Source organism: Phallusia mammillata, chromosome 2 (genome assembly GCF_965637545.1).
Source record: "Phallusia mammillata chromosome 2, kaPhaMamm4.hap1.1, whole genome shotgun sequence".
NCBI lineage: Eukaryota > Metazoa > Chordata > Ascidiacea > Phlebobranchia > Ascidiidae > Phallusia > Phallusia mammillata.
In genome coordinates, this window is record NC_137253.1 from 26685876 (window position 1) to 26707189 (window position 21314).

At 37.1% G+C, this 21314-nt stretch overlaps 2 protein-coding genes across 2 annotated transcripts in view; both read right to left on the reverse strand.

Moving 5' to 3' along the window:
• The window catches only part of LOC145215465 (uncharacterized), a 45985-nt gene extending 31182 nt beyond the window's left edge, over window positions 1-14803 (reverse strand). Inside the window, exons 1-3 of the mRNA XM_080084166.1 lie at window positions 14797-14803; window positions 13381-13566; window positions 11109-11282 (exon numbers count right to left, since the gene is read on the reverse strand). Coding sequence (XP_079940292.1) covers window positions 11109-11282; window positions 13381-13566; window positions 14797-14803 — 367 coding nt within the window. The remainder of the gene's footprint in view (window positions 1-11108; window positions 11283-13380; window positions 13567-14796) is intronic.
• On the reverse strand, window positions 1533-11064 carry LOC145215466 (cysteine-rich secretory protein LCCL domain-containing 1-like). Its single transcript, XM_080084167.1, has 12 exons — window positions 11037-11064; window positions 10688-10846; window positions 10187-10325; window positions 9906-10039; window positions 6730-6906; window positions 5737-5901; window positions 5361-5480; window positions 4028-4198; window positions 3659-3778; window positions 2317-2487; window positions 1948-2067; window positions 1533-1591 (listed from the first exon to the last, which is right to left on the reverse strand). Exons 5-12 carry the CDS (start codon window positions 6872-6874, stop codon window positions 1533-1535), a joined length of 1071 nt encoding a protein of 356 aa, XP_079940293.1. The 5' UTR covers window positions 6875-6906; window positions 9906-10039; window positions 10187-10325; window positions 10688-10846; window positions 11037-11064.
• Window positions 14804-21314: the final 6511 nt, after the last annotated feature.

Here is a 21314-nt window from a genome sequence, read left to right on the forward strand (position 1 = left end):
AACTGGCAAATTTTAAATACTAAACGAATACCCTGCTTGAACAATTGTTACAATATTTAAATATTTCTGCCCCAGAACCCCATAGGCGATTCACATGTGAACCGCAATTTTTGGGACATGCAAATTCGCTTGAACCTTTTTCCTGGGAATTCATTTGGCCGCCTCGTTTGAAACACATATCTGTAAAACAGTACATTCGGGTATTTTATCTTTTTAATTTTTTTAAGAGAACTTTCTAATATTTTTTTCGCAACGGTCCCTTTGTTCGGTGGCCCAAACAAATCACGTCAGAGTTGTGAGTCGGGCCGGGCTTTTCGGTTCGGGTTCGTTTCTTGACACAACCTCAAGTGTAAACACCCAAATGTCGAAATATATACCGCGCTGCACAACAAATTGAAAACACTGACTGCATGTCAAAATTTCTGTTTAGACTTATGCACCTTTAAAAATGTTATATACTAGTACAGTGATTCTCAACCTTCAGTGGATCGTGCTCCCTTTAAAGTAACTTTTTGGCCTAGTGGCCTCCTTCAAATAACTTTGTAAGTCCTGTGGCCCCCCCATAAAAAACAAAGTGTTAAAGTTTTAAATTAAAGTTGGAATTAAGTAGTAATTTCGGCTTTAAACAGGTCGACTAGAGCAAACCAGAATCCGTAATCGTGAAAAATCTCAATACATACAAATAGTGTGCGTAATAGTCGATTAGGTTAAGGAATAAAGTTATTTGCAGCATACAATTAATTATGCACATTAAAAAGTAAAATGGCTTTTAGGGGGTGTTTCTGGTAAATCTACACCTGTACCCCCTCCGGAACACAGCTCGTGGCCCCCCTGGGGGGGCATGGGCCCTGGTTGAGAACCACTGTACTAGTACATACTTATTTTCTTTGTTTGTGCCGCAGTTCTGACACTGTATATTTTTTGCTTGTCTATTAACACTGTATTTTTTAATTTAAAAATCGTCAAATTTCCGGACGTAAGCAAGATCAGTGTTTAGTCTAAGGTAGCGGTCGCCAACCCGTGGCTCTGGATTCGCACCCGCCTCTTTGATTCCTGTGATTGGGCTTAGTTTTTGAAATTACCAAATGTTTGATCACACATTCTGTTACAATTATGTCGAACACAAAACTTAGAAATAAAAACTGCAGTACAATAACATAAGTGAGCTACAGTCGCGTCTATATACCATGAAACGTATAAAGTCTGAAAGAGGAAAACTTGCGGCCTGTAGGTTAACGCGCAACGTTTTGCACGATTTGCGCACGGGCAACAATACTTGTTTGTAAATATTTGTGTTACGATAAGCGTTAAACAGATAAATAATAATCAGCGTCTGAAGAAAACGGAACATACAATGCTACATGGAAACGTGTGGAGTTTCGATTCAATTACTTTTACTGCTGACGAGACTAGTTTATCAAGTGTGCTGAAACTAACTAGCAACTAAAAGCCGATGTCGTGAGACAAAAAAAGTTTTGGCAGTGGCGTTTCATTTCAAATTTCAAAACAGCTTTGTGGCTTTCGTCGTCTTTTTACTCTGTGAAATTAGTCCGAATGACTCTTAGAGTGCTAAAGATTGGCGAACCCTGGTCTAAGGGAAAAACAGATTAACATTTTTAACAATTTAGTCTTAAGTCATCAGGTAGTTAGGAAGATTAAAAAAACAAAAACACAAAAGGAAAAATACAAACGATGAATAAATGGAAATCTTTCATGTAACTTATCGTTGTTGCAAGTAAGAAAGTTTAGTCTAGTGATTATAAAACAGGATTTTTTGTGAATAAGGGTTCGCAAAATACAATTGGTTGATAAAAGAGGACAAGGATTGATAAAGGTTAAAGTTAACTGATTACACAAAATATGCCATTACTTCTTATTGTTTGTTAAAAAAGTCCATCATGATTGCATTAAACTTGGAAAAATGTATTTCACACAAAAAATATTTACCTTCAAAAGCGAAAGATCCCTTAAACTTTCCTCTTGACTTACTAAGTATTCCATTACGTAGCACTCCTATATACGACTTCATTCCACCAAGTTTATAAACAGTAAAACTTCCACCCATATCTGAAAAAAGCAGGCGGTAGTAGTGTTTTCGCAAGCACACAATATAACGTTTTGTTGATCCCATAACTGTGTAAGTCGATGGAACAAATCCTCGGACGTTAATCGCGAAATCCTGACGACGAAGAAATGAAAACTTTTCTTAAACATAGGTGTGACGATCACTTTTGCTGGCAATCAATAGATTTTCACGATGAAGGCCTAGCTGTGCAAAGCATTGAAAATCTTACGCAATTAAACACATTTTTTTACTTGTGATTCGTCCGTCATGTATTGCAGCTGCACAAATGTACGAGTCGTCTGTGTAAATCCTAGAACCCCAAAGGCGATTCACATGTGTATAGCAACCTTTTGGACATGCAAATTGTAGGGAATCTTGTCCGTCATGGAAACTTATTTGGTCGCCTTGTTTGAAGCACATATCTGTAAAACAGTACATTCGGGTGTTTTATCTTTTTATGTTTTTTTAAATTATCTTAAAGGAACTTTCTGATATTTTTTTCGTAACGGTTCCTTTGTTCGGTGGCCCAAACAAATCACGTCTGAGTTAAGTCGGGCCGGGCTTTTCGGTTCGGGTTCGTTTTTTGGCACAACCTCAAGTGTAAACACCCAAAAGTCGAAACATATACCGCGCTGCACTACAAGTTTGAAATACTGACTGCAGGTCAAAACTTCTGTTTAGACCGATGCACCTTCAAAATGTTATATACTAGTACAGTGGTTCTCAACCTTTAGTGGACCGTGGACTCCTGATGGAACTTTTTGGCCTCGTAGCCCCCTTCAAGTAACCCTATAAGTCCTGTAGCCTCACATAAAAAAATTAAGGTGGTAACCTGTGTTGGGATTCGGTAGTAATTTCGGCTTTAAACTGGTCGAAAAGATTAACAAGAAGCCGTAATCTTGAAAAACCTCAATACAAACAAATAGTGTGCGGAATAGTTGATTAATTTTTTTTTTTTTAATATTTGTGTAATGATAAGTCATAAACTTATAAATTGCTACGTGGGAACGTAGAAAGTTTCAATTTCAAATGCTTTTACTGCTGACGAGACTAGTTTAACAAGTGTGCCTAATGCAAGAATCTAACTGACAACCAAAAGTCGAAAGTCGTTAGACAAAAAACGTTTTGCACTGCCATTTCATTTCAAATTTTAAAAGGCTTTGTGGCTCCATCGTTGTTGTTTTTTACTGTAAAATTAGTCCGAATGGCTCTTAGAGTGCTAAACATTGTCGAAACCTGGTCTAAGGGATAAAACACATTAACATTTTTAACAATTTATTCTTAGGTGATGAGGTAGGGAGAATAAAAACACAAAACACAAAATGAAAAATGCAAACCATCAATAAATGGAAATCTTCTATGTAACTTATCGTTGTTGCAAGTAAGAAAGTTTAGTCTAGTGATTATAAAACAGGATTTTTTGTGAATAAGGGTTCGCAAAATACAATTGGTTGATAAAATAGGACAATGAATGATAAAGGTTAAAGTTAACTGATTACACAAAATATGCCATTACTTCTTATTGTTTGTTAAAAAAGTCCATCATGATTGCATTAAACTTGGAAAAATGTATTTCACACAAAAAATATTTACCTTCAAAAGCGAAAGATCCCTTAAACTTTCCCCTCGACTTACTATCAATTCCATTACGTAGCACTCCTATATACGACTTCATTCCACCAAGTTTGTAAACAGTAAAACTTCCACCCATATCTGAAAAAAGCAGGCGGTAGTAGTGTTTTCGCAAGCACACAATATAACGTTTTGTTGATCCCATAACTGTGTAAGTCGATGGAACAAATCCTCGGACGTTAATCGCGAAATCCTGACGACGAAGAAATGAAAACTTTTCTTAAACATAGGTGTGACGATCACTTTTGCTGGCAATCAATAGATTTTCACGATGAAGGCCTAGCTGTGCAAAGCATTGAAAATCTTACGCAATTGAACACATTTTTTTACTTGTGATTCGTCCGTCATGTATTGCAGCTGCACAAATGTACGAGTCGTCTGTGTAAATCCTAGAACCCCAAAGGCGATTCACATGTGTATAGCAACCTTTTGGACATGCAAATTGTAGGGAATCTTGTCCGTCATGGAAACTTATTTGGTCGCCTTGTTTGAAGCACATATCTGTAAAACAGTACATTCGGGTGTTTTATCTTTTTATGTTTTTTTAAATTATCTTTAAGGAACTTTCTGATATTTTTTTCGTAACGGTTCCTTTGTTCGGTGGTCCAAACAAATCACGTCTATGTTAAGTCGGGCCGGGCTTTTCGGTTCGGGTTCGTTTCTTGGCACAACCTCAAGTGTAAACACCCAAAAGTCGAAACATATACTACAAGTTTGAATAACTGACTGCAGGTCAAAACTTCTGTTTAGACTGATGCACCTTCAAAATGTTATATACTAGTACAGTGGTTCTCAACCTTTAGTGGACCGTGGACTCCTGATGGAACTTTTTGGCCTCGTAGCCCCCTTCAAGTAACCCTATAAGTCCTGTAGCCTCACATAAAAAAATTAAGGTGGTAACCTGTGTTGGGATTCGGTAGTAATTTCGGCTTTAAACTGATCGAATAGATTAACAAGAAGCCGTAATCTTGAAAAACCTCAATACAGACAAATAGTGTGCCGAATAGTTGATGAAATATATTTTTTTTTTAATATTTGTATAATGATAAGTCATAAACTTATAAATTGCTACGTGGGAACGTAGAAAGTTTCAATTTCAAATACTTTTACTGCTGACGAGACTAGTTTAACAAGTGTGCCTAATGCAAGAATCTAACTAACAACCAAAAGTCGAAAGTCGTTAGACAAAAAACGTTTTCGCACTGCCATTTCATTTCAAATTTTAAAAGGCTTTGTGGCTCCATCGTTGTTGTTTTTTACTGTAAAATTAGTCCGAATGGCTCTTAGGGTGCTAAACATTGGCGAAACCTGGTCTAAGGGATAAAACACATTAACATTTTTAACAATTTATTCTTAGGTGATGAGGTAGGGAGAATAAAAACACAAAACACAAAATGAAAAATGCAAACCATCAATAAATGGAAATCTTCTATGTAACTTATCGTTGTTGCAAGTAGGAGAGTTTAGTCTAGTGATTATAAACAGGTTTTTTTGTGAATAAGGGTTCGCAAAACACAATTGGTTGATAAAATAGGACGGGGAATGATAGAGGTTAAACTTAACTGATTACACAAAATACGCCATTACTTCTTATTGTTTGTTAAAAAAGTCCATCATGATTGCATTAAACTTGGAAAAATGTATTTCACAAAAAATGTTTTACCTTCAAAAGCGAAAGATCCCTTAAACTTTCCCCTCGGCTTACTATCAATTCCATTACGAAACACTCCTATATACGACTTCATTCCAACAAGTTTATGAACAGTAACAGGTCCACCAGCATCTGAAAAACAGCAAGCGGTAGTAGTGTTTTCGCAAGCACACAATATAACGTTTTGTTGATTCCCTAACTGGCTAATCTGATCGATCAAGTCCTCGGACATAATAGCGAATTCCTGATGTCAAAAAAATGAAAACGTTTCGTAAACAATAATCTGACGATTACTTTTGGTGGCAATCAGTAAATATTTACGATGGAGGCATATAAAGGTTAGGTTTACAAGTCAGTGAAAATTATATGTAATCAAAAAACATTTTACTTGTTATTTGTCCGTCATGTATTGCAGCTGCACAAATGTACGAGTTGTCTGTGTAAATCCTAGAACCCCAAAGTTTTACTTTTGCAAGGCAACCTTTCGGACATTCAAATTCGATGAACTTTGTTCCGTGGAACTTCATTTGTTCGCCTCTTTGGACACATGGATCTTCAAAACACATGTATTTATTTAATAATTATCTGAACCAAGTTTCTGATACATTTTTCGTAGCGGCCACTTAGCAATTTTCTACGACATTCGCAGTGCAAAGTGAATATCTTGTCGAGGTTAACTAGGTTAGAGCGCTTCTATTATAACTTGTGATGAAATAAAAGTGCATTGCATAACGCACAGCCCGTGCAATTTGATGCTATACAGTCGACCGATTAGTTATCAAATAGAGTTGCAGTAGAATAGGGGTGTGCAAGTTGCGGCCCGCTGTCAAGTGCGGCCCATTTATTAAAGGTTGTTTGGCCCGCATATACGCTTGGACTTTAAAGGTACTGGAAAACGAGCGTAATTATTATGTATTTTTGACGGATTAATGCTCCCGGTGACATTTTGTTGCGAGCTAACAATAGTGCGGCTAGAATCAAATGCGAAATTTACTTGTAATTGGGAATATTTGCAATGCAACAAGTAATTTCACCTTGTGTTATTTAAAATTGCAGTCCGCAATCTAAAAATGGTAATTGTATTTGGCCCCACAGCGGAAAAGGTTGCACACCTCTGCAGTAGAACTTCAAGCTCTTGTTGGCCCAGCCGCAATTAGATCGCGAAAGTTAGTGGTCAGCAAACAACGAGTCCAGGCATAAATTATGGTATGGCAAAACCATGCTAGTGTCTTGCGTCAATGATGGACTATTAATGCGAGTAATTGTTGAGTTTGCAGCACAACATAAAATTTCATGGTAGCAGTGAATGTTTGGTTGTCGTGATTTCAATGAGGTATTGAAATGCTAAATCACACTTTAACATGAAACATGTCATCTTTACCTCCAAACGAAAATGAACGCATAATTTGCTCAACTGCCCTGCGCGCGAGCTCCCGCATAACCTCATCCATAAACTCATCCACCAACGTCCCGTTCCACGACATGCTGGTTATTTCATTCTGGGTGCTTCCCAAGTATGAAGGCATACCAGCGAGCGTAGTCACAGAAAATGGTTTATCTACAAAAAAGAACACAAATCTTGCAGTCTGTGCAGATCTATTCTTTGACTTTATGATGAAAATACTGTCCACACCGATATTGTTGCAGTAAACGAACCTCGAAAAACTGCCCTGTTTACTTATGGGTATAGTAATGACAAAGTTCCTTGTCATTTTTAAAAAAAGACAATCTGACCGCGAGCTGTTCTTTTTGTCACCATATTATCGTACAGTACACGTCCACCAGTCAATTAAATACCTTATAGAATAAAAATATCAAAAGTTTTTTTTTAAAAAAAGGTTGTTTAGATTACTTCACAAACTTTAGAACATAAGAAATGCACACGATGTATGTGTTTGTGGTTACTGACTATGCAGTGAACGACTATATCTTTTTTTACCACTACAAATTAGTACACGTAGGCCCACATTTCTAGTTTTAAACACCAAACCATATTTTAAATAAACTTATGCAAAGATTATACAAAGTGCACTTGATATATGTACGTTACCTATCTGTCCATGTATTCTGTTTTGTACGTTTCATCTGATCTTATTTAGACATACACGCCTTTTCTGTCACATATTGCAGTTCGTTTAACTAACAAAATTACTGGACTTGATGCTGCAGTCTGGTGTCTACAAGATCATAATATTTTGCTGTTTGCATGGAAAGTATCCATAGTTGAGTACACCATCTGACTTAGTGCAATTCATACTGTGACTAATCTCAAACTTCACGTGATACACTGTAAAGGAGCACACTTTCAAAAAAGCAGATAAGCAGAAGAATAGTACTGCATTTTTCTGATGGTGGTGGCAAAGATTTATAAACTACGCTTTTAGTTATAAAAATTAAAACCGATTCAGCGAGAAATTATTTTTGGATAAGAATGTACAAATATCGGGAAAATGCGGTGGTATTTTTATCAGCTCAATTTAACTAAGCTATACCTGAATTAACGACACTAAAATGTCACATACTATCCTAAAGTAGGGTTGCCATTCGTCCGGATTTTCCCTGACATGTCCGGGAATTTAGTGTTTAAATCTGCGTCAGGGAGAAATGGTAAAATGCACCTGAAAGTCCGGAATTCAAGAAAAATATTTGTATACAAAATTAATGTACCACCGGAGAAAGTTTCTGGTAGACAGCTACAACCGCGTCTATACCATGAAACGATAAGAGGTATAAACTGGCGGCGCGCAGGTTAACGTACCTGTTACTGTTTGATGTGTGTGCGCGCGTAACAATACCTGTTTGTTACTAGATGTTTAACAATATGCGTTAAATACACAAATTAAAATCTTTGTTTTTTTTTGGTAAAAAAAGAACTTAACTAAACAGAAGCGTGCGCAGAAAGTTAATTGACAAGGATCAGAGTATCGTATGTAACGTTATGTCGTGTCGCTGTCCGTGTGACTTCCCAATATTCTAATTTATTCCGGAATAGAAGTGTTTGGATCGCAAAAAATGATCAACGCAGCGGTCCTCAGACTGGGGTCCGCAGTCCTTTAAGCCAGGGCATTTTACGGGGACCTCGAAAAGGTGGAAGTAATTCTATTACCTTATTTGGCGTCAGTTTGTGCAACTGGATAAGTTGAAATCAAAGTTCAAGTGAGAATCGACCGTCTCCATTGTTAAACAATAGGCTTTATTGCATGACAACTAACAAACTGCAATTGTTCGCGCACAATTGTAATGTTTTTGTCCTGTCTGTGATGTCAGATTTGGATCATTGTTATGCGGAATTTTGTATAACTAGCTAAAATCCTGCAATCAACTTTCGTTTTTCTGAAATACACACTCAGACTTACGTCAACACATTTAGACTTAATGTTTGAGAAAAACTGGGTTCATGCAACCGAGATAAATTTTGTCAGGGATTGTGTTTCATAAAATATGGCAACCCTATCCTAAAGCCAACTACCGCCACTAACGCCCGGTGCTAATAATGTAGCTATCCACCACAGAGTTGTAAACGGGCCTGAAATTGGAGCCCGAACCCGGCCAGAAACTGAATGTGTTCTTTTTTGAGAAAGCCCGTTTAAGTCCAGAAGTTTGATTGCCATGTCTATATATTACTGCCTTCGCCAATACAGAAGACAACAAACGCAATAGACAAGAACATTCAAAGGTCTTGAACAAACAAGCCCAGCGAATTATTACTTTGCTGGGTAAAATTATTTAAAAACTCAGGCCCGAATCAAGCTAATTTGTTTCAAGAAACCAATCCCTAACCCGGCCCGACTCTGATGTCTGATCCACCAATTTCTCCTTTGAGTATTTCGTGGAGAAGCTATTTTGGCTTGGTAACTGTTCTAGTGCTGTTTTGCTGCTACAAATTCTTTAACTGCGCGATATAAACTCAGCTCAACACAGATAATGATGACCTATTGCAGTAGCAAGACAAACCATAAGGAGACCATTGCCCTTTACAGCATGGGAAAAGTATATAACAATGTAACAGAATATTTACAAACATAAAAAAATGCCCGGTGGCCTTTCCTAACTCAGACGTATCAATCACTACCATCACGATTCGTGGAAATACAAAGTTGACATATATTCAAAGCTATATAGGACTAGATAGGCTGATCGAGCTAAAATTTGGAACGTCAAACAGTACTAACAATGTTTAGAATTCTGGCACATTAGCGGTTGTATTTCTTAACTAAGGGCCTTAAACATAAAAAACGAACATTTTGGCAATAACGTGAAAAATAGGTAAATCTGACTAAAAGCTAACAATGCAAAATAAACTATTAGGCAACCAACAAAGTTTAACCTGGGCTATGTAGCCTTTTTTAACTGTTTCAAAATTTCACGTTTTGGAGACCTTTGGTTGAACCCCTGGGTTATCGGAGTAATAAATTAAGCAGGACTACCTTCGGCCCACTTCGTGTGTTATATAAAAAATCGCAGCACGCTTTTTTAACAAATCGGCGCAAGACAGAAAAAACAAAATGATTTTGTGTGAAAGTAAAAAATATGGTCTTGTGTTAAACTCAAACCTACCTTCACAAGTACATGCTGGACACAATTCGCAAGTTTTTGGACAGAGATCAGTTGCGTAACTCGAATTATCCGAACAGTAACTTTGATCGCAACTTGCTCCTTCTCTATCTTCGCACTTACATTCGTCGCAGACTCTGTGAATTGAACGGTAAAATTTTGTTTGCAATGAAGCTTTTGAGTGAAGATAAAAATATGAACAGCAAATATGGTTTAACTAAAACATGATGTACTTTACGTGTAGTCAATAAATGTATCGCAAAAAATAATCGTAATATACTTACGGGCATGGTTTTGCCACGCAAGTCTTAAATTCAGTGTCACGTCCTTCGCATAATTCGCTGTAGCAAAGTCTTAGGCGATAGCTTGTTCCATTTCCACAACGCACAAGACAATTGCTCCACTGTGACCAATCGCTCCAACCTCCGGAAAGTTATTATTCAATAAATGACATTACGAAATAAAAGAATGCCAGCAGGCATTGTGTTTACAACTCAACGAACTTGAAAACACTATCTCTAAGTATTAACATACATAAATATTAATAAATGAAATTATACATTAACTAAACTTCGACATTTTCTAAAAATATAAGACAACCGACATCAACAGGGGTAATTGGATAAGTTTAGTAACAATTTATTTTCATGTCAGTGTTACGCACTGCAAAGTAAAATCGACGGTAATTAAGCTTGGAGCAATACAAAATCATCCATTTTGTTTTTCAAACAAACTCTACACAAAGTTTAGTTTATTAAATAATTTATAATTTTACAATAACCTACCAATAGGACACGGTTGAGTGTTACATGGAAGCGTTTCTGTTGAGTTTTGTCCACAATCCAGAGTGTATCCGGAACTGCACACTCGGATTCTGGTTGTGGTTCCACCTGCACACGGTTCTGTACATGGAGTCGGGCTTGTCCATGGACCCCAACTGTAAACTGCAAAATGAAAAACGATAAAAAATGGTGTAAACTGATTTGGGCTGAAAGTTCCACCAGCAATAGTAGGGGGGTCACCAAACGCTGACAAAAAACGCATGTTAGGCTATGAGATAAATGTCTACTCTAATCAGTTTTGTATCTACGATTTGAAAAATCGTAATCTGCCAAAAACGGCATTTCTACCTACCAGTTGAACACTCCTCAGTGTTACACGGCAAGCTCCTCAGTGTTACACGGCAAATGTTTTTCAAATACTTACCTATTAAAACACATGCTGGACCAGGAGTCCATCTTCCATCTTCTTGACATGTAATTGTACTACGTCCTTCAAGTGTATGTGTATTAGCGCAAGTATAAGTAATTGTATCCGTTGGTGTGTAGGGAGGTGCTGGGGTGAAAGTTCCATCAGCAACAATAGGGGGATCACCACACTCTGAAAATATAACTTATATCAGGATAGTATATTTAATGAAGCGATGAGAGCTACAAGATCAACCGGGATGAGTTTAATTTCCAAACAAACTCTTCTTACTGAATTAAATGTAAAACTAGAAAATTGGCTTTCTGATACACTTCCATTATATATATTATATACGATATTTATCAAGTTACTATACTATACACAATTTTATCTACATATATGATTGCTTTTGCAAGCAAAAACGAATGGGTCCCCCTCACGCGTGTTTGTGCGGATTTACGGTAAACCTATGTTACGGTTATTTTTAGATTTTTAAAGACAAATATTTCACAAAGCATTAACTTAACTTTAAATGTTTTTGTCCGTATTCTGTTTGCATTATTATTGTCATAAAATTACAGAAAAATCGGTGAAAAAAGAACGGGGAAAATACTTTTAATTTAATCTCTTGCTCTGACCTTGATATAGTTTTTAAACACAAATTTTGCCAGAAAGCCTAACTGTTACGATTAGACACTATATAACAAAATCGTTTGCTACAAAGGTATACATACCAACTTGTTTTTCACTGAATTTTGTTTCGCAAAAACCACCATTTAATGACCTTTTGAAACAGATTTTAGCAGTATGCAGTCCTTCAGTACTAATTCTTGAACTGATTTGTCAAAAATAAAGAAGATACGTTATGACGAAAATATCTTAACTGTGTTGTGATGCCTACAAGTTGACCTTTAGTGACCCGTGGCTATGCGACGGTCAAGCTGACAACGAGAATTTAAAGACTATTTATCGCGGCGTTCCAAAAGGGTTAATTTTTTTCATTTACGTTGACCAACGACGTTTTGCCAGACACAAACAAAACCGAAGTACGTTTATCGAGTTTAAATTACGTCTTAGGTGTAAAACCTTCGCTAAAACTGAAAATGCGCGTCATAAATCAATAAAACGACACAGCATTGCTGCACACAAAAACAGCTGATTTCTAATCACCTAAACGACTGTCTCGTAAAACGTCTGTCCAGACGTCAAGCTAAACACTCCCACTCTGCCGCCTCAATCGTAAACCCGTGAATTCCTCCCTCGGGACTTATATCTGACTGATAGCGTACACATATTATGAGTTATGAAGGTAACTGGCAAAATTTTAAATACTAATCGAATACCCTGCTCAAACATTTGTTAAGTTTTTTTTAATATTTCTGCACCATAGGGCTTGTATTTCTGGCCTAAAACTAAAACCGAATATTTCGGGTGTGAAAAATGGGTGAATCCGAAAAAAAGACACAAAATTCGTTAATAATCCTTACATTGCATCAAACAACAAAGCATGAAACTCCAAGATGCTGTACTTTAGTCAATACAGCCGCTTAAACAGTTTTACGTTTTTGAGGCCTGTTGGTGAACCGCTGGGTCAATCGGGGTCAAACTTCAGGAGGACCAAATTTGGATTATTAACTAACATCTCTGTCAATTTGAATCAATTTAAAGCACACTTTCTTGAACAAACGCGTCACACAAACCAGCGTTAGACAAAAAAAAAGAAAAAAGAAGAATAAAAAAAAAGAAAAAAAAATACGGACAAAAACAATATGTGTCCTCTTCAGGGAAGGAAACCCATAATTAGTTATATGCAACTAGTTCCAGTTGATCTAAAATTATTATATGATAGAAGTCCTGCGGAACATCCATAAAAGTCATCATGTACGGGCAACTCTTACATACGTCATCTAACATTATGGAATGTTCGTACGCCTAAACAATCCTGCAAGCGGATACAATGTTAAAAATAACGACCAAAATAGTGTGCCATCTGTCGTTTTGCCGTATATCCCGAATGGTGGATAAACAAAAAAAGACGAAAAAAGATAAATGTCTATCCAAATCAGTTTTGGGGTGAAAGTTCTATCACCAGTAGTAGGGGGATCACCACACGCTGACAAAAACGCATGTTAGGATATAAGATAAATGTCTACTCTAATCAGTTTGGTATCTACGATTCAAAAAATCTTAATCTGCCAAAAACTGCATTTCTACCTACCAGTTGAACATTCCTCAGTGTTACACGGCAAGTTCCTAAGTGCTACACGGCAAATGTTTTTCAAATACTTACCTATTAAAACACATGCTGGACCAGGAGTCCATCTTCCATCTTCTTGACATGTAATTGTACTACGTCCTTCAAGTGTATGTGTATTAGCGCAAGTATAAGTAATTGTATCCGTTGGTGTGTAGGGAGGTGCTGGGGTGAAAGTTCCATCAGCAACAATAGGGGGATCACCACACTCTGAAAATATAACTTATATCAGGATAGTATATTTAATGAAGCGATGCGAGTTACAAAAACAAACAGGTGAGTTTAATTTCCAAACAAACTCTTCTTACTGAACTAAATTTAAAACTAGAAAAGTGGCTTTCTGATATACTTCCATTATATATATTATATACGACATTTATCAAGTTACTATACTATACACAAATTTGTCTACATATATGATTGTTCTTGCAAGCAAAAACGAATGGGTCCCCCTCACGCGTGTTTGTGCGGATTTACGGTAAACCTATGTTACGGTTATTTTTAGATTTTTAAAGACAAATATTTCACAAAGCATTAACTTAACTTTAAATGTTTTTTGTCCGTATTCTGTTTGCATTATTATTGTCATAAAATTACAGAAAAATTGGTGAAAAAAGAACGGGGAAATACTTTTAATTTAATCTCTTGCTTTGACCTTGATATAGATTTTAAACACAAATTTTGCCAGAAAGCCTAACTGTTACGATTAGACACTATATAACAAAATCGTTTGCTACAAAGGTATACATACCAACTTGTTTTTCACTGAACTTTGTTTCGCAAAAACCACCATTTAATGACCTTTTGAAACAGTTTTTAGCAGTATGCAGTCCTTCAGTACTAATTTGATTTGTCAAAAATAAAGAAGATACGTTATGACGAAAATATCTTAACTGTGTTGTGATGCCTACAAGTTGACCTTTAGTGACCCGAGGCTATGCGATGGTCAAGCTGACAACGAGAATTTAAAGACTATTTATCGCGGCGTTCCAAAAGGGTTAATTTTTTTCATTTACGTTGACCAGCGACGTTTTGCCAGACACAAACAAAACCGAAGTACGTTTATCGAGTTTAAATAACGTCTTAGGTGTAAAACCTTCGCTAAAACTGAAAATGCGCGTCATAAATCAATAAAACGACACAGCATTGCTGCACACAAAAACAGCTGATTTCTAATCACCTAAACGACTGTCTCGTAAAACGTCTGTCCGGACGTCAAGCTAAACACTCCCGCTCTGCCGCCTCAATCGTAAACCCTATAGCACGGTCCAAAACGAAAAAAAAAATTGAAAACAAAATTTTTGTTTCGGAATTTTGTTTCGGAATTTTGTTTCGGATTTTTTTGATTTGCGCATGGTGACGCTAGAGGACTGTGGAGTGTTGCATTATTGTTTGTACTGACTGGGCTCTAATTATACGATCGTAAATCATTTTTATTAGATAAAAAGTTACTTTTCATTATTATTGCCAATCATTCACCGTTAAAGGAAATTATAAACAGAAGTTAAGATTTCAAAATTAAATTTCGTTTCGAATAACGTTTGCAAAACGAAATTTTGTTTTCATGATGGGTTCAAAAACGGAAATAACAGTTAGTTTGTGTTCCACCGAGAAATTAGTTAAATTTTGCAATATTAGTGGAAACAAATGAAATTGTAACATAATTATCTGGCAATTACGATATTCTAGAGTTGTTTAGCGCGACTTTAAAGTAGGATGATTTAATTTGTGAAGAAAACAGTTCATTTCAGTGATAACATTCTCACCACACGTTAAGTTAGAGAAACATCAAGGGATTTCACATTAAAGTAAAGCAAAAACGGGACTGTTTGTCGAGATAAAGTGAATCTTCCACTATTTACGCCAAAAGATGATAAAAGATCTTGTTTACAAACAAATTTGACCGTGTGTCAAAAAAACAAATTAGAAAGAAAGAATTTGGTTTCAAAATAAAATTTCGTTTCGAATAAAGTTTTCAAAACGATATTTTGTTTTCGTGTTAGGTTGGAAAACGGAAAACGCGTTGGTTTTGCTTACACTAATTAGTTGAATATTACGACACTTGTGGGAATAAATGAAACTGTGATGCAATTTTGTTCCAAATTATGTATACTCAAGTTGTTTGATGCAACTGTAAAGTGTAATGATGTTTTATGTGTAGAAAACAGTTCATTTGAACTATGGAATTCTCACTTTCACAGGACAATTAAAATTGTTTGTCAATGTTTCTTTTTGAAAAAATCTTGGTTATAACCTGCAAAAACGAACAAGTTTAATATTAAACGGTTTTCACGAGTCAACTTGGAATCGCAAACGGAAACAGCATGCAAAGTTTCAGTTTGTTCAGATAAGAGATCCTGAAATGACAAGCGAACATGATACTTATTTTCGTGGGGACAAACGCTAACGCGATGGAAGTAGGTCGCTGTTAGTATACTTTAATGGCTCTTAAACACGAACGAATTGAGTTAAAATTAAACGGTTTTCACGAGAAAACTTGGATTGGCAACCAGAAACAGCATGCAAAGTTTCAGTCTGTTCAGGTTAGTCAATCAATAATGACAAACGAACATGATACTTATTTGCGTGGGGACGACAGCTAACGCGATAGATGTAGGTCGCTGTTACTATACTTTAATGGCTCTTAAACACGAACGAACAGGTTTAAAATTAAACGGTTTTCAAGATCCAACTTGGATTTGCAACCAGAAACAGCATGCAAAGTTTTAGTTTGTTCAGTTAAGCAAAACCGAAATGACAAGCGAACATGATAGTTATTTCCGTGGCACGACCATCTAACGCGATATATGTGGGTTGCTCTTACTATGCTTTAATGGCTCTGAAACACGAACGAACAAGTTTAAAATTAAACGGTTTTCACGAGCCAACTTCGAATCCCAACCAGAAACAGCATGCAAAGTTTCAGTTTGTTCAGATAAGAGATCCTGAAATGACAAGCGAACATGATACTTATTTGCGTGGGGACGACCGTTAACGCTACAGATGTAGGTCGCTGTAAGTATACTATAATGGTTCTTAAACACGAACGAATTGAGTTAAAATTAAACAGTTTTCACGAGCCAACTTGGATTGGCAACCAGAAACAGCATGCAAAGTTTCAGTTTGTTCAGTTAAGCAAAACCGAAATGACAAGCGAACATGATAGTTATTTTCGTGGGCACAACCACTAACGCGATACATGTTGGTCGCTCTTACTATGCTTTAATGGCTCTAAAACACGAACGAACAAGTTTAAAATCAAACGGATTTCACGAGCCAACTTGGATTGGCAACCAGAAACAGCATGCAAAGCTTCAGTTCGTTCAGATAAGAGATCCTGAAATGACAAGCGAACATGATACTTATTTGCTTGGGGACAACCGCTAACGCGATAGATGTAGGTCGCTGTAAGTATACTTTAATGACTCTTAAACACGAACGAATTGAGTTAAAATTAAAAGGTAATCACGAGCCAACTTGTATTTGCGACCAGAAACAGCTTGCCAAGTTTCAGTTTGTTCAGTTAATCAAAACCGAAATGACAAGCGAACATGATAGTTATTTTCGTGGGCACGACAACTAACTCTATAGAGAAGTATTGGCCGCTCATAGTATAGCTTAATCGCTCTAAAACACGAACGAACTGAGTTAAAATTAACATTTTTACGAGCCAACCTGGATTTGCAACCAGAAACAGCTTGCCAAGTTTCAGTTTGTTCAGGTTATCGAACCTGAAATGACAGGCAAACATGACAGTTACTTTCGTGGGGACGACCGCTAACGCGATAGATGTAGGGTCGCTCTTACTATAGCTTAATGGCTCTGAAACACGAAGGAACTGAGTTAAAATTAAACGGTTTTCACGAGAAAACTTGGAATTGCAACCAGACGCAGCTTCCAAAAGCATCAATCAATTGATTTTTGACATACAAAGTATCAGCGCAACACTGGCTCTCCGGCCGCGACCAGTCCACAAAGGGACTGACAGGGTTTTTTGTTTGTATTAACTTTAATTGTACTGCAAGTTTGCAAAGTGATATTACAGTCTATTAAATATCGAATTGTGAAAACCGTTTTCTTTGTACAAAATTGGTTTTAAAATTGCCTATCAAATAAACGTTGGTCGTTCATGACTAGTCCACAAACAGTTTGACATCAGGCCGTCAGTTGCTTGTTTTTAATTTAGTTCTAATAAAATTTTGGAGCACCATGCTACCGTATATTTAAATCAGACTGTGAAAACCGTTCAATTTTGTTTCGTCTTATTCGTGTTTTAGATCAGGAAATGACCTGAGTGCTGGCTTTGTCGCTAGCAATAGAAAACATCAATACAATTAACTAGCTTACTTAAACCGAAGTATTTGCAAATAAATGCATTTGTTTAGTAAAAGCTGCAGAAAATTTATAGCGCGTATAATCCTTGACGTGCTAACAATAGCAGGGCTTATGTGATACACTATCTACAACATTTTCTTGTTCATTATGCGCTGTCTTTCCCTCGCTTTTGACGTAACAGTCAACTGTGATGACAGTCACCCAATGTTTAGCAGTCAGTGGCTACAATAAGAAAAAATAAGTATGATGTTCGCTTGTCATTCTTGTTTGGCTAACTTGAACAGACTGAAACTTTGCATGCTGTTTCTGGTTGCAAATCCCTCGTGAATACTCTTTAATTTTAACTCAATTCGTTCGTGTTTTAGAGCCATAAAGTATACTAAAAGCGACCTATACATCTATCGCGTTAGCTGTCGTCCCCAAGCAAATGAGTATCATGTTCGCTTGTCATTTTAGGATCTCTTATCTGAACAAACTGAAACTATGCATGCTGTTTCTGGTTGCCAATCCAAGTTGGCTCGTGAAAACCGTTGAATTTTAACTAAGTTCGATCGTGTTTTAGAGCCATTAAAGCATAATAAGAGCGACCTACTTCTATCGCGTTAGTGGTCGTCCCCACGCAAATAACTATCATGTTCGCTTGTCATTTTGGTTTTGCTTAACTGAACAATCTGAAACTTTGCAAGCTGTTTCTGGTTGCCAATCCAAGTTGGCTCGTGAAAACCGTTTAATTTTAACTCAATTCGTTCGTGTTTAAGAGCCATTAAAGTATACTTACAGCGACCTACATCTATCGCGTTAGCGGTCGACCCCACGCAAATAAGTATCATGTTCGCTTGTCATTTCGGTTTTGCTTATCTGAACAAACTGAAACTTTGCATGCTGTTTCTGGTTGGGATTCCAAGTTGGCTCGTGAAAACCGTTTAATTTTAAACTTGTTCGTTCGTGTTTTAGAGCCATTAAAGCATAGTAAGAGCGACCTACATATATCGCGTTAGTGGTCGTGCCCACGAAAATAACTATCATGTTCGCTTGTCATTTCGGTTTTGCTTAACTGAACAATCTGAAACTTTGCATGCTGTTTCTGGTTGCCAATTCAAGTTGGCTCGTGAAAACCGTTTAATTTTAACTCAATTCGTTCGTGTTTAAGAGCGATTAAAGTATAGTAAGAGCGACATACTTCTATAGCGTTACTGGTCGTGCCCACGAAAATAACTATCATGTTCGCTTGTCATTTCGGTTTTGCTTAACTGAACAAACTGAAACTTTGCATGCTGTTTCTGGTTGGGATTCCAAGTTGGCTCGTGAAAACCGTTTAATTTTAAACTTGTTCGTTCGTGTTTTAGAGCCATTAAAGCATAGTAAGAGCAACCTACATATATCGCGTTAGATGGTCGTGCCACGGAAATAACTATCATGTTTGCTTGTCATTTCGGTTTTGCTTAACTGAACAAACTGAAACTTTGCATGCTGTTTCTGTTTGCAATTCCAAGTTGGATCTTGAAAATCGAGTAATTTTAAACCTGATCGTTCGTGTTTTAGAGCCATTAAAGTATACTAACAGCGACCTACATCTGTCGCGTTAGCGGTCGTCCCCACGCAAATAAGTATCATGTTCGCTTGTCATTCTTGTTTGGCTAATCTGAACAGACTGAAACTTTGCATGCTGTTTCTGGTTGCAAATCCAAGTTGGCTCGTGAATACCATTTAATTTTAACTCAATTCGTTCGTGTTTGAGAGCCATTAAAGTACACTTACAGCGACCTACATCTATCGTGTTAGCGGTCGTCCACACGCAAATAAGTAACATGTTCGCTTGTCATTTCATGATCTCTTATCGGAACAAACTGAAACTTTGTATGCTGTTTCTGGTTGCGATTCCAAGTTGACTCGTGAAAACCGTTTAATTTTAACTCAATTCGTTCGTGTTTAAGAGCGATTAAAGTATAGTAAGAGCGACATACTTCTATAGCGTTACTGGTCGTGCCCGCGAAAATAACCATCATGTTCGCTTGTCATTTCGGTTTTGCTTAACTGAACAAACTGAAACTTTGCATGCTGTTTCTGGTTGCCAATCCAAGTTGGCTCGTGTAAACCGTTTAATTTTAACTCAATTCGTTCGTGTTTAAGAGCCATTAAAGTAGAGTAAGAGCGACCTACTTCTATTGGCGTTAGCGGTCGTGCCCACGAAAATAACCATCATGTTCGCTTGTCATTTCGGTTTTGCTGAACTGAACAATCTGAAACTTTGCATGCTGTTTCTGGTTGCCAATTCAAGTTGGCTCGTGAAAACCGTTTAAGTTTAACTCAATTCGTTCGTGTTTACGAGCCATTAAAGTATACTTACAGCGACCTACATCTATAGCGTTAGCGGTCGTCCCCACGCAAATAAGTATCATGTTCGCTTGTCATTTCGGTTTTGCTTATCTGAACAAACTGAAACTTTGCATGCTGTTTCTGGTTGGGATTCCAAGTTGGCTCGTGAAAACCGTTTAATTTTAAACTTGTTCGTTCGTGTTTTAGAGCCATTAAAGCATAGTAAGAGCGACCTATCGCGTTAGTGGTCGTGCCCACGAAAATAACTATCATGTTCGCTTGTCATTTCGGTTTTGCTTAACTGAACAAACTGAAACTTTGCATGCTGTTTCTACTTGGGATTCGAAGTTGGCTCATGAAAACCGTTTAATTTTAGACCAGTTTGTTCGTGTTTTAGAGCCATTAAAGCATAGTAAGAGCGACCTACATATATCGCGTTAGTGGTCGTGCCCACGAAAATAACTATCATGTTCGCTTGTCATTTCGGTTTTGCTTAACTGAACAAACTGAAACTTTGCATGCTGTTTCTGGTTGGGATTCCAAGTTGACTCGTGAAAACCGTTTAATTTTTACTCAATTCGTTCGTGTTTCAGAGCCATTAAAGCATAGTAAGAGCAACCTACATTTATCGCGTTAGATGGTCGTGCCACGGAAATAACTATAATGTTCGCTTGTCATTTCGGTTTTGCTTAACTGAACAAACTGAAACTTTGCATGCTGTTTCTGGTTGCAATTCCAAGTTGGATCTTGAAAATCGAGTAATTTTAAACCTGATCGTTCGTGTTTTAGAACCATTAAAGTATACTAACAGCGACCTACATCTATCGCGTTTGCTGTCGTCCCCACGCAAATAAGTATCATGTTCGCTTGTCATTCTTGTTTGGCTAACCTGAACAGACTGAAACTTTGCATGCTGTTTCTGGTTGCAAATCCAAGTTGGCTCGTGAAAACCGTTTAAGTTTAACTCAGTTCGTTCGTGTTTAAGAGCCATTAAAGTATACTTACAGCGACCTACATCTATTGCGTTAGCGGTCGTCCCCACGCAAATAAGTATCATGTTCGCTTGTCATTTCGGTTTTGCTTATCTGAACAAACTGAAACGTTTCTGGTTGGGATTCCAGGTTGGCTCGTGAAAACCGTTTAATTTTAAACTTGTTCGTTCGTGTTTTAGAGCCATTAAAGCAGGGGTGTCCAACCCTTTTGGCCAAAGGGCCACATGCGGTTTTCGAATGATTGCGCGGGCCACTTGAGTGTTACTGCTAATTTGGAATCTTAGAAATACCTGTCTTATAATTTCTTATAAAAATCCTCACACCGAA

Excerpts from the sequence above, each read along its gene's own strand:
- LOC145215466 (XM_080084167.1), bottom strand. The coding sequence starts at position 6,874 with ATGCCTTCATACTTGGGAAGCACCCAGAATGAAATAACCAGCATGTCG. Across the intron at positions 4,199-5,360 it reads GGGATCTTTCGCTTTTGAAG|ATATGTGCTTCAAACAAGGC; the intron begins GTAAAACATTTT and ends ACTGTTTTACAG. Across the intron at positions 1,592-1,947 it reads GGGATCTTTCGCTTTTGAAG|ACCAGGGTTCGCCAATCTTT; the intron begins GTAAATATTTTT and ends TTTTTCCCTTAG.